The sequence below is a fragment of the Bufo gargarizans genome, chromosome 10 (assembly GCF_014858855.1).
Source record: "Bufo gargarizans isolate SCDJY-AF-19 chromosome 10, ASM1485885v1, whole genome shotgun sequence".
Lineage (NCBI taxonomy): Eukaryota > Metazoa > Chordata > Amphibia > Anura > Bufonidae > Bufo > Bufo gargarizans.
In genome coordinates this window covers 86,644,555-86,657,542 of record NC_058089.1, presented here as the reverse complement: position 1 = coordinate 86,657,542, position 12,988 = coordinate 86,644,555, and the positions used below count along the sequence as shown (strand labels likewise).

At 44.0% G+C, this 12,988-nt stretch overlaps 1 protein-coding gene across 6 annotated transcripts in view; it reads right to left on the bottom strand.

Annotated features, from left to right (window-relative positions):
• The window catches only part of LOC122920624 (dipeptidase 2-like), a 128,811-nt gene that overhangs the window by 4,490 nt on the left and 111,333 nt on the right, over positions 1–12,988 (bottom strand). For all 6 annotated transcript variants that reach the window (XM_044270276.1, XM_044270275.1, XM_044270278.1 and 3 more), the window contains 2 exons: positions 4,884–4,968; positions 1,515–1,590 (listed from right to left, as the gene is read on the bottom strand). In XM_044270276.1, the coding sequence (XP_044126211.1) occupies positions 1,515–1,590; positions 4,884–4,968 (161 nt within the window). The remainder of the gene's footprint in view (positions 1–1,514; positions 1,591–4,883; positions 4,969–12,988) is intronic.

Below are 12,988 nucleotides of genomic sequence, written 5' to 3'. Positions count from 1 at the left end.
CTCAATCCCACTTATTCAATGAGCCCAATCCCGCCTCTTCAGAGAGCCCGGTACCTTCCCCTTGTGCCCCTAACTCCTGCAGCGTCACCGATGCCCTCTGCCGGTCATCTCGCCTCTCCACGGTCTACCTGGTCCTGTACGCCACATATATACTGAATGTGCACAGTTGGCTCCGTCACTACAGGACTGTGGCACTCCGACAGTGATGATGCCAGCGGTATAGTATAGACTTTGACAGATTGCAGCACTTCTTTGGCCTGCACAGTTGCCATATTTATCATCAATTGAAGATTTTTGGGGCCAGCTGGGACACCAGCTTCGGCAACCTAGGAGTGCTACAACAACTGTGGGCAAATGTGCTGCAGGATGCCATACAGAACCTGTATGCCTCCATGTTCAACCGTATCTCATCTTGTATCCAGGCTAGAGGCCATATCACATCTTGCATCCAGGCTAGAGGCCGTATCTCATCTTGTATCCAGGCTAGAGGCCGTATCTCATCCTGTATCCAGGCTAGAGGCCGTATCTCATCTTGTATCCAGGCTAGAGGCCGTAGTACCTCTTGTATCCAGGCTAGAGGCCGTATTACCTCTTGTATCCAGGCTAGAGGCTGTATCTCATCTTGTATCCAGACTAGAGGCCGTATCTTATCTTTTATCCAGGCTTGAGAATGTATCACATCTTGCATCCAGGCTAGAGGCCATATCAGAGCTTGTATCCAGGCTAGAGGCCGTACCTCATCTTGTATCCAGGCTAGAGGCCGTACCTCATCTTGTATCCAGGCTAGAGGCCGTACCTCATCTTGTATCCAGGCTAGAGGCCGTACCTCATCTTGTATCCAGGCTAGAGGCCGTACCTCATCTTGTATCCAGGCTAGAGGCCGTACCTCATCTTGTATCCAGGCTAGAGGCCGTATCTCATCATGTATCCAGGCTAGAGGCCGTATCTCATCTTGTATCCAGGCTAGAGGCCATATCAGAGCTTGTATACAGGCTGGAGGCTCTACCTCATCTTGTATCCAGGCTAGAGGCCGTACCTCATCTTGTATCCAGGCTAGAGGCCATATCAGAGCTTGTATCCAGGCTGGAGGCTGTATCTCATCTTGTATCTAGGCTAGAGGCCGTATCATATGTTATATCCAGGCTAGAGGCCGTACCTCATCTTTTATCCAGGCTAGAGACGGCCAAACAGGATACCAGAGCCTCCTTTTAATTGTATATTTTTTCCCAATTAACTTCTTTCCCTCTAATATTGTAATCACTTACATATATCATCATTACAGTTACGCAGAGGATGTTTCATTCCTACAATTCCTTCTTGGTGCATTATTTCTTTTTGTCAATGAGTGTAAAGTGTGCAACACAAATTCTGGGACAAATCAAGACACTTTCCTGATACAGTGACATTGATAGATCTCTTCCAATTTTCTCAGTCTCTTGCACTTGTTCCTATGAACACCACATGGTACAGAGAGTCACACTTTTCAATAATCAGTTCTAAAACGAATGACCTACCCTGTTACTCCATCATAATCTCCTCCAAATCCAATATATTCGGGTCCAATTATCGTCTTTATGTAGTGAAAATGGTCTAAAGGGGAAAAAAGTTATGAACATAGTTGTTAGAAAGGTTTATTTATTTTCATTAAAATCTGTTTTACGCCGGTCTTTCATATCCCCTGCGCCACCAGTGCCTAACTGAAATCTACACCAGCCCATATCTAGCCTAGATTTTAGTCATCATTTACACCAGAAAAAAGGCAGAAATGATGATGACTCTGTCTGGGTTGACGGCCCCACCTAGACCCCAACATGCTCCCTTTTTGGAACGTGGCAAGGACGGCATAGATAAGCCACTTGGGTCTAGATTTAGGCATAATGGTGGTTAAAAAGTTGGTGGTTTGTGACTTTTTTTACACCAGAAAACTGGCATAGAAGGGATGATAAATTCTCCCTAATGTTTACAAACACAAGTAAAATTCTGATCTAGAGTTGTTGTAATTTGAGGAACAAAATGACATCATATGCATGGCTGAATGAGGGGGTGGTGTCCATTTATATGTATGTAATCTGAAAGTGAGCATAAAGGATGATATGAAGGATAAAGTGAGTACTGCATGGGCGGTGTTTGCATTAAGCAAGTACTGCATGGGCGGTGTTTGCATTAAGCAAGTACTGCATGGGTAAAGTTTGCATTAAGTAAGTAATGCATGGTGCTTGGCTAGACACTTTCGTCTAACTTTGCTCCAACATTCTATACCAGAAACACACCAAATTTTGGCACACTTTATAATAAGGTCTAAACGCAATCATATTTGTACATTTTCCCCAAATTTCTTAAATAAGGGCACTGAGGATATATAGGTATTGGCTGAAGGGATTGCAAAAACAACAGATATAGAGTACCATGCAGTTTATTTCCAGGAGTGGAGAATACACACCAAATCTGAGTCTTAACCTATGAGTCTTACAACAAATGTAAAAAAATGAAATAAATGCAAAAAACATTTAAAAACTATAATCTGATCATATGTCATGATCGCCACTGAATACATGACTTGGATGTTACTCCAGAGAAAAAAGGCCCTGAAGTGTTGCACGACCATATGTCAAGTCAGCAGGCAGTTATCTGTAAGGACTCATGCACACGACCATAGTTTTGGCCTGCATACAATTAGCATTTTCTGCAGATTGCACGAGCACCGATTCATTTCTGCGGGTCCACAAATGATGTGGACAGCACACAGATGTCATCCATGTGCTGTCCACATCTGTATGGTCGATACACAAATGATAGAAAGTGTCCTATCCCTGTCCATTTTGTGGACAAGAATAGGCAATACTATTGAACCACAAAGAGCATATGCGATCGGCACTACTTCATTGGTCATCCGGACACCAATGGGTCAATGAGCTATAGATCCTTGGTGGTGCTCAGCGGTACCAAAGTAAAAACAATATCCATATATTAAAGTAGAATAACCCACGGCACTCACCGATGTTTTAATCCATTTATTGTAGTACAAGAAGTGCATGCTGCATCAAGAAAATTAGCATTGGGGAAGGTGGCCTATGGCCGGGTCGCTTCTGCTGACACTTTCTCAAGGCAGTAGGCCGGTTGCCACCTTCCCCAATGCTCATTTTCCCGATGCACTTTTTGTACTACGATAAATGGATTAAAAGATCAGGATTTTTCTACTTTAGTATAAAGGCGAATCTACTGATGAAGGGAGTGAGAAAATAGTGGACTGAATGCGGCCAGTATCCGTATTTTAAGGATCCTGCAGTTTACAGAAAGTGGCACAACCTTTCAAGGCGGTACTTAAACATGCGGATCTCAATCTCTGCAGGAGTTTCTACTAAGATGGGATGCACCTTTGCACACAGAGTTTGGTCACATGTCACATGAGAGTGTATTGTAAGGGTATTTTTTAAGTAATGATTGGTTCTGTCCCTTTAATTCTGTTCCTTTAATTATTACCATTCTGTGTGATGATGTGCCTTGTAATGTAGTGCCCATCCCCCATTGTGCTGATAAGACCACATTCTTGAGTGATCTCAGAGACATGAGACATACGTGCTCCACACTGGAGGAGGGGCTGATGGGAGCAACTGGCGTCTGCGCTAACAATTAATTGGGATTCCACCAGGCACTTCATCCTAGGTAGGATGTAAGTAATAAATTGCCCTATCTATTGTACACCCTAGGGCGTTGGTCATGTCTTATAACGTGATAGACAGCCATGGGTTATAGCATGATCGACTGAAACCCTTCCCCATATTTAGGCTAGTGATATTTATTTACTTTTTATTATTCTGTATGTGATTTGTTTCTGTTATCGTGTATATATTTATTCACTTAGCCTGGGTAAGTTTTTCATTCTCAAATCTTTTGAATTCACATTAAGTTACAGAGGGTATGACTGATTCAGCAGTGGAAAACAGGCATTTTCCACTTCTGAGCTCACATTCAGTACTCCATAAACAGTTTCCCATTGACTTCAGTGTAAGAGCCATGTGCACACCTTGTAGAACTAAGTTTTTTTCAGTAGCTGAAAAAATGTTTGAGAAATGACATGTTACTTCTTAGGGAACCTGTCACCTCAAAATCGCATATAAAACCGCCAGCAAGACCTTATAGTAGCCCCCAGTCTGCTATTAATTATGTGTTTGATCCAGTAATTTATTTGATGCTCCATACAAGACAAAAACGATGTTTTAATCACCATGAGCGCTATCTCGCCGGTCAGTTTGAAGTCAAGGGGGCAGCTTGTATCATTGAAGAGTTATCTTTTTACGGTACTTTGTGGCAAACACATTTTAAAAGGAGTCTGTCACAAGCGACCTTCCTATCAAACCAAGAGCACAGATACCGTAGATAGCATAAGGTCACCCCGAGTAAAACATTCTTATCTGCTTCCCGATCCAAGGCTCTGTTCTCAAGTTATAGTAGCATTCTTCATAATCTGCAAATGAGCCATTTGGTGCAACAAAGGTACCATGGTTCCTCTAATTGCACCAAAGCTCCTTTTTATTCTGTGCCCAGCTCCTTCCTCCCTGGTTTAATCACCAGGACCAATGCAATGACAATGTAATCACTCCTGACCCTGTGTTTTCACACATGCACGGTAGCTTCACATATCAGTGCATGCACAGTACACATGATTTCGGCTCGGTGAAAAATAGCGCTGTACTGCACATGTGCAGAAATGCAAAGCTACGGAGCCTGCACCACAGTTGGGACCTAACTAACTGCAAAGATTTACCATCACTGCTCTTAACTTTCTTTTCTGGGCTCAACACAAAGGAGTTTTCTTGGAATACCGGCTCATTCAAGACAATCCAGAGGAAAGCATTGAAAAAACATGACATGGACATTCAAACCTGCCAATGTAGATATGTTTGCTGTTTTCCCGCATGCTATAAACGTGGTATGAAAATTCACCATCACCATTCCCTTATTCTCTTTCTGAAATCAAGACAAAAACATAAGTTATTTAAGTGTTCCTACAAAGTTTTATAACAATTTCCAAATGTAGCTGAATCTGTTGTCAGTGGGGCTTTTAAGCACCTGCAGCTGCTCAGTCAGTCCCATATTATGCTTTAAAAGTTGTTTTCCGGGATTTTCAGATTGAGGGTCTATTCTCAGGATAGGTCATCAATCGGCGGAGATCCAAACACCTGGGACCCCAGCCAATTAGCTGTATGAAGCACTGTGGCCTCTTCATAGGCCATGTGATGTGATCAGTCAGGTGGCCTAGGTGCAGCTCACTCCCATTCAAGTGAATGGCAGTGAGCTGCGATACCAAGCACAGCCTCTATCAAATGGACGGGGTGAGAGGTGGACTGGGAACTTAAAGTGGCCCTGGAAGAAAAAACTAAAAGTGGTCCCATATTGTAGGTAGGTTCAAATTGGCAGAGGGTGGGGCAACACAAGTAGGCAAGGACAACAGAAGAAATACCGTAGTGCAGAACAAAATACCACCCCTGCAGAACCAAATACAACAGTGCAGCACTAAATATTGCCACCTGCTCCACAGTATGCAACCTGAGGTTCATGGGGGCACCTGTGGCCATTGGTCAGGTGTATAAGTACCTACTAGCATTAATTAGTGCTGAGAACATGAGAATGTTATGTACCCAGCCAGCGGCCGTGAACAGGGCTCAGGTGGCCCGTTGGGCATCGTTCCACCAGGAAATTTCCCTGTAGGGTCTATGTCCAGTCCTGCCCGGACGGGGCTGTGCTTGGTAAGCTGCAATGACTATACACATAGTATAGATATGGACCAAGAAGACAGTCTCACCCTGACATACATTTTGTTGTTTGCTTCTTTCAAGCGGGTAATGAATGACTGATGTAATGTTGAATATTTCATAGGGCGCTAGCCAATGGCCTTTTAGATACTACAGCTGTGCTAAAAAATCAGGTGTTGGCCTCATGAGAAAAGTCATAGAGTCCATAAGCTTCCACCCCCACCATACTCGGGGGAGTGGGCAACGACTTACAGGAAAGAGAATTAATTAGAACAGGAACTGAGACGTAAGTGGCAGTGATGGGTCACATAGGGGCACCGGAATTTGCAATCCACCAAAGGAGGAAGTGATCAAATAAGCAGGTCATATTGTATGCCACAGTGAAACATGGGAAGAAACATGTCTTCCAGATGCAACGAGCCGGACTGCAGGGGCAACACGTGAGGCTATGGTGGGCCAATGGGGGTAGTAGTTGTCTGTACTCACGGTTAGCAGAGCCTTCCTGGGCCGGCAGTGCAGTGGAGGGAAGGACAGCACTAAATCCTCCGGGGCACTCTCTATTGCAGGGAACACCAGCCAGATAGAAATTGAGGTGCCCTTGATGGTATAATAGGTGTTTAAGGTGCTTTGGTGGCTGGGCCCCTGTGTTTGTGACGCCAGCACCGTAGGTGCAAATGAAGTTGGTAGGAAGGATGAGGAGTCAGTTGTAGTAAAACACAGTTGAACTTTTACTGAATCAATGGTCTCAGAACAGTTGGTACAACAATAATCCGGATGTTCATTTAGCTGGAATTCCTTATAACAGATCTGGCAATTGTCAGTTGAGGAGTTCTCTAATGCTGTTACTTTACAGGCAAAGAATGGGTACATTTGAACTAAGTCCACTTTCTAGCACTCAAGTACTAAATATAATGATTTCTTATTTATCTTGAGCAATCCAATAAGGGGCGTTCTCCCTCGTGGCAGACAAACTCTCAACTACATTATTTGATGCAGGATGCTTTCCTGAAATATTCAGGTTCACTACGTTCCTAGAAGGCATTTCGTGAAAACGGATAATTCTGCACACTAATCATCCAATCGTGTCCAGGTACCTTTAAGTTCCTCCTGGTTACTGGTGCTTGTGAAGTCCTTCGGCTAAACTCAACTCTAATCTTCACTAGTCTTGCTTCATATTCATACTTAGACTTACTGTCCTGTGCTGGGCTGCAGTAAACTCTTGGTTGGTCCTCTCCAGGCTTGATCAGGGCCCAGAGGAAAGAAAGGCAGCTACATCTTGGACTGAGCCGGCTCTCCTCCTCCATTAACTTCCTTCTCCTCTCTCAACACTACTCCAACTCCAACTACTTCCTCCTACTCTCCCTTAAAGAGGACCTATCATGGGTCCAGACATTATAGACTAAGTATCAGGATACATAGGGCATAGTGCAGGGATCTAACAGCGGGCTCCGTTCGCCCGCTGTGTTTCCTGTTGTATTCTCCGGCCTGGTATGCTAATTTTAGCATCGGAGCAATGAGGAGGAGGCTGTGAGCGGTCCAATCGCAGCAAAGAGCGTCACAGCCAAGGAGAAAAAAAAAAACTCAGCTTCTCCCTGGCTGTGACTCTTTCCGCTGCGATTGGACAGCGCTACAGCCAGGGAGAAGGAGACGCCCGCGGAGAAAGACTCAGTCTCCTCCTCATTGCTCCAATGCTAAAATTAGTATACCAGGAGGGAGAATACAACGGGGGCCACAGCGGCGGGCGAACGGAACGGTGCCCAGAAAAATAGTAAGTGCAGTATCCTGATACTTACTCTATAATGTTTGGACCCATGAAAGGTCCTCTTTAAAAAGGACCTTTCACTGGATTTTATTAATTGAGATAGGTACCAGTACTTGCGGGGTACCCCCCACTGATGCTGCCACCCTGCCTTTTTTGTTAAAATAGCGCTCCTACACCGCGCTGTGCCCCCCGGTATTTTCCCCGCTCAGTATTCTAATACTGAGCTTTGGAGCAATGGGGAGGAGACACAGTCTTTCTCTGTGGGCATCTCCTTCTCCCCTAGCTGACACAGGGGAAAAGGGGAAAAGGGAGAAAAGGGAGAAGAAGCTGCGAGAGTTACTCGATCAAAGAGGCCACCAACGGGAACCAAGTCTATCAAGAAATAAATGATGAACAGGACAATACTCTAGTGGTAAATATTTCCTCTTGTGAATTATCTAGAAATGAAGTATTGCTCCTGAATAAGGGACTAACGTTCAGTCCAGAGACTGAGATCGACTGGTTTCAGATTGAAATGGACTTGCATAATTTCTTCAGGCGTATTAAACTTAAGGTACACTTTTGTGAAATGGCGCCTGTAGATGATAAGGAGATACATAACGAGATCCTTTCACTTAAAAGCGTGGGCCTCTTTCTCAAAAGTGACTTCCAACCACCAATGTATAATAAAGCTATTGAGACCTTTGTCTCCCTTGTCAGACTGGAGATTGAAAAACTTAAGAGATCGAAAATAGATCCTAATGTCACCAATCTGACAAGGGGAGAGAAAGTAGCTTTAAAGACCCTGAAAAATAGAAGGGAAATCACTATCAAAAGGGCAGATAAGGGAGGAGCCACCGTGGTAATGGACACAGAGAAGTATAAAATGGAGGTGATGAGACAAGTGAATGACAAGGAGATATACAAACCTCTAAGTCAAGATCCAAAATGGACCATTATACGCAAGATCAGACTATTGGCGGATAATGCATTCGCAAATGACCTGATTGATGCAAATTTACATACTTACCTGGTGCCTCAGAACCCGGTGACTCCTCTCTTATATATCCTCCCTAAGATACATAAAGGGTTGATAGACCCGCCAGGTCGCCCCATTGTGTCGGGCATGGGGTCAGTCTTTTCCAATGCAGCAACTTTTTTGGATAAAGTTTTAAGATCCTATGCAATGGAGGCTAAATCTTATGTGAAAGACACCACAGATTTTCTGTTAAAAATTGATGCACTAGAATTTCAAGAGGGAGATTTTTTGGTTTCATTCGATGTAACCAGCCTCTATACCAGTATCGATCATGAACTGGGATTGGAGGCAGTCAAATGGGCCCTGGAAAGGTCGGATTTTGGGTCTGACACTAAATCATTTTTAATCTCCCTACTTGAAATTCTACTGTATCATAATTATTTTTTGTTTGAGGACGTGTTTTACGAGCAATGTCGGGGCACCGCGATGGGGTCCAACGTGGCCCCGACATATGCGAATATATACATGTCGAAAATGGAGGAAACGTCTATATACCCATCCACCTTCTACAGTAATGTGAGGGGGTGGATGCGGTATATAGACGACATTTTCCTTATATGGAATGGTACAGAAGAAAAACTACAGGAATTTCATGGTTACATTAACCAGTTGCATGATCAATTGAAATTTACAAAGGTGTATTCAGTGGAATCATTACAATTTTTAGACACGTTGGTTTATGTAAGGGAAGGTAAACTAGAAACCGATCTCTTTATTAAGCCAACGGATAGGAACAGTATGTTACGCTTTGATAGTGCACACCCTAGGAGGTCGGTGGAATCTTTACCGTTTAGCCAGTTCCTGCGAACGAGAAGAATAGTGTCTGAAGAAAGTCTGGTAGATGATAGATTGAAAAAAATGGGACAGAGATTTAGGGAAAGGAAATATCCCAAAAAATTGATAGATAGACATTTGGAAAAAGCCAGAAACACCAATCGACAGGAATTATTAGCCAATACAATAAAGAGAGAAGGAAAAACAGGCAGGATTCCATTTGTATCAACCTACAGTAAAATAAGTAATCGCATCTCAGGCATATTAAGACATAATTGGCATATATTGACACATTCTTTTCCTAATGTAATTGAATTCCAATCCCCCCCACTGATGTCATACAAGAGGCCTAGAAACCTCAAGGATAGCCTGACATCAGCTGATGTTAAAACTAAGAAAAAAGAGGTTGGCAGAAGGGGGTGTTACCCTTGCTTGGGTTGCTGTAATTGCGGCAACCTAATCAAGGGTGACTCCTTCTGCCACCCTAGAACAGGGAAGAAATACGACATTAGAGGACACTACACGTGTAACACAGATTTTGCTATTTATAGCTTGCAGTGTCCGTGTGGCCTTCTCTATATAGGCGAGACGACGCAGCCCTGTAAGAACAGGATAAATCAACATCAGTACACTATACGCAAGCTACTAGCGAAAAAAGAAAAAGAAAAAAATCAGCCAAGTCTAGACTGTGATGAGGAAACGGAGTTACCAGTGCCTGAGCATTTTTGGAAATATAGACATAATGTCTCTCAATTGAGATACAGGATCATTGATAATGTTCCAACTTTAAGGAGGGGTGGAGATAGGGAGAAGCTGCTAAAACAAAAAGAGCTAAGGTGGATTTATGAGTTGGAAACAATGGAGCCGAAGGGCCTGAATAGGGAATTCAAGGTTGGTTCCCTTTTCTGACTCTCTACTGGGTTGTGCGTAAAAGACATTAGGCTGAATAGCCGTTTTTATGTATGCATATATATGTACAATATCTAACTCCTTTTCTTTTTATTTGCCTATATCTCCATTTTTATGGTAAAAGTTCATTTAATAAAACCTTTTCTTTTGTCCATAGATGGTGTCAACATACATGCTGTGGGAGAACCGCCTCTTGACGCTCACGATGCCTCTAAATAAAAGGCCTATAGTTGATAAGGAAGCATGGGAAATAATTGAACGGGTCCTCTGGTGGTGATGTGGGTCTGACAAGGTTTGCACCATATATAAAACGTCTTTTGTGATGTTTTTTGAGACTGCAGCTAGAAGGACCCAGTCCTAGATATCCTACAATTTGAGAATTTCTCTGTAAGAATAATTGAGTGAAATGGCGCTGGAGGCTATTAAAGATGTAGCAGGATTAGCCATAAAATATTAGGAAGTCATGAGAGGATGAGGGTGACTCCCCGTAAGGAAGGGCTACCCTGCGTGCTCCCATTAGAACTTTCCTATAGAATGAATGACAGTATGGGACTGGATGAGCAGGTGGACTAGGGGCTAACTACCCCTAGAACGCTAGCTCTATACACCAGCCACTGGATGAATGATGGCAAACCTGCAAGAATAACCTGTGAATAGAACGCCATGCGATTCATTCTGAAGTGTTGGAGATGTAATAAGAAAATGCTGATGCATTAGGGATGTAATAATGGACCCGATAGCTGCAGCCTCTTAATAGCAATTGAATAGTAGTGAAATGGTACAGCTGATAGTTTGATAAAACATCGGCTTGTATTTGATATGCACCAGACGGCCCGCATCATGAAACCACAGGTCTCGTCCTGCTTATAATGTTTGAATATCTAGGGTAACTGAGCCTGAACATCTAATGACAACTTAGATAAATGATCGATGTACGATCACATGACACTACGTCACCAGAGCGACAGAATCACATGATTCGAAAGCAGGGCATTGCCTGGCGGAAGTACGCATGGAAGGGCGGAAGTGACGATGTCGCGCAGGCGCAGTAGGCATGCAGGGACGCCGAGAACACATGGGAAAACGAAAGCATGAAAATGCACCCGAATAAAGAAGGCAGAATCTCCTACAGCATGGTAATGTGACAGACAAAGGCATATGTTGTTTTAGATAGATTATGGAGTGGGCAATATGTGAATGTTGTTTTAGGAAAGTAATGGGAGGGTTAATGGGTAGGGCCTAGCAGGAACCAATGCGGGGCTATGGGACTGTATTTAATGTTCACTGTGTTACCTGTGTATTGGGAGCTTGATAAAGACCGTTAGGTTGAAACGTTGCTGCACAAGGTGTAATAAAAAGAAATCGATTGGAATCCCTCTGGAGTGCCGTGGCTTATTCTACACTCTTCTCCCCTAGCTGTCGCGCTGTCCAATCGCATCGGAGATTGTCACAGCCAGGGGAGAAGGAGACGCCCACAGAGAAAGACTGCGTCTCCTCCCCATTGCTCCAAAGCTCAGTATTAGCATACTGAGCGGGGAAAATACCAGGGGCACAGCGCTGTGTAGGAATGCTATTTTAACAAAACAGGCAGGGTGGCAGCATCAGTGGGGGTACCCCACAAGTACAGCTACTTATCTCAATTAATAAAATCCATATGGGGGCTTGATTTTTGAACACATAACTTAGGGCTCTTTCACACCTGCGTTCTTTTCTTCCGGCATAGAGTTCCGTCGTCGGGGCTCTATGCCGGAAGAATCCTGATCAGTTTTATCCTAATGCATTCTGAATGGAGTGAAATCCGTTCAGGATGCATTAGGATGTCTTCAGTTCCGGACCGGAACGTTTTTTGGCCGGAGAAAATACCGCAGCATGCTGCGCTTTTTGCTCCGGCCAAAAATCCTGAAGACTTGCCGCAAGGCCAGATCCGGAATGAATGCCCATTGAAAGGCATTGATCCGGATCCGGCCTTAAGCTAAACGTCGTTTCGGCGCATTGCCGGATCCGACGTTTAGCTTTTTCTGAATGGTTACCATGGCTGCTGGGACGCTAAAGTCCTGGCAGCCATGGTAAAGTGTAGCGGGGAGCAGTATACTTACCGTCCGTGCGGCTCCCGGGGCGCTCCAGAGTGACGTCATGGTGCCCCACGCGCATGGATGACGTGATCGCATGGCACGTCATCCATGCGCATGGGGCGCTCTGACGTCACTCTGGAGCGCCCTGGGAGCCGCGCGGACTGTAAGTATACCGCTCCCCCGCTCCCCACTACTACTATGGCAACCAGGACTTTAATAGCATGCTGGATGCCATAGTAACACTGAAAGCATTTTGAAGACGGATCCGTCTTCAAATGCTTTCAGTACACTTGCGTTTTTCCGTATCCGGCGTGTAATTCCGGCAAGTGGAGTACACGCCGGATCCGGACAACGCAAGTGTGAAAGAGGCCTTACTGATTAACTTTTATTCACTTTTTTTCTGGGGGAAATGGGAAAAAAAACAGCAATACCTCCATTGAGTATTGTATGTTTGTAATGTTTATATTACAAGTCTGTACATTTTGCTGTGTTCATTTCTCGGCAAATATAACATAACTTTATTCTCCGGGTCAGTAAGATCACAGTGACACCAAATACACATAGTTTTCTTAAAGTTTTTTACTACTTTTGCACAATAAAAACCCTTTAAAAAAGCAGGCCAGAGAAGAAACACACCACACCGCCTCTTGAGTTTGGGCCTAGCCAGGAAGGGACTTGCCGGGAATGGTGACATGAATGC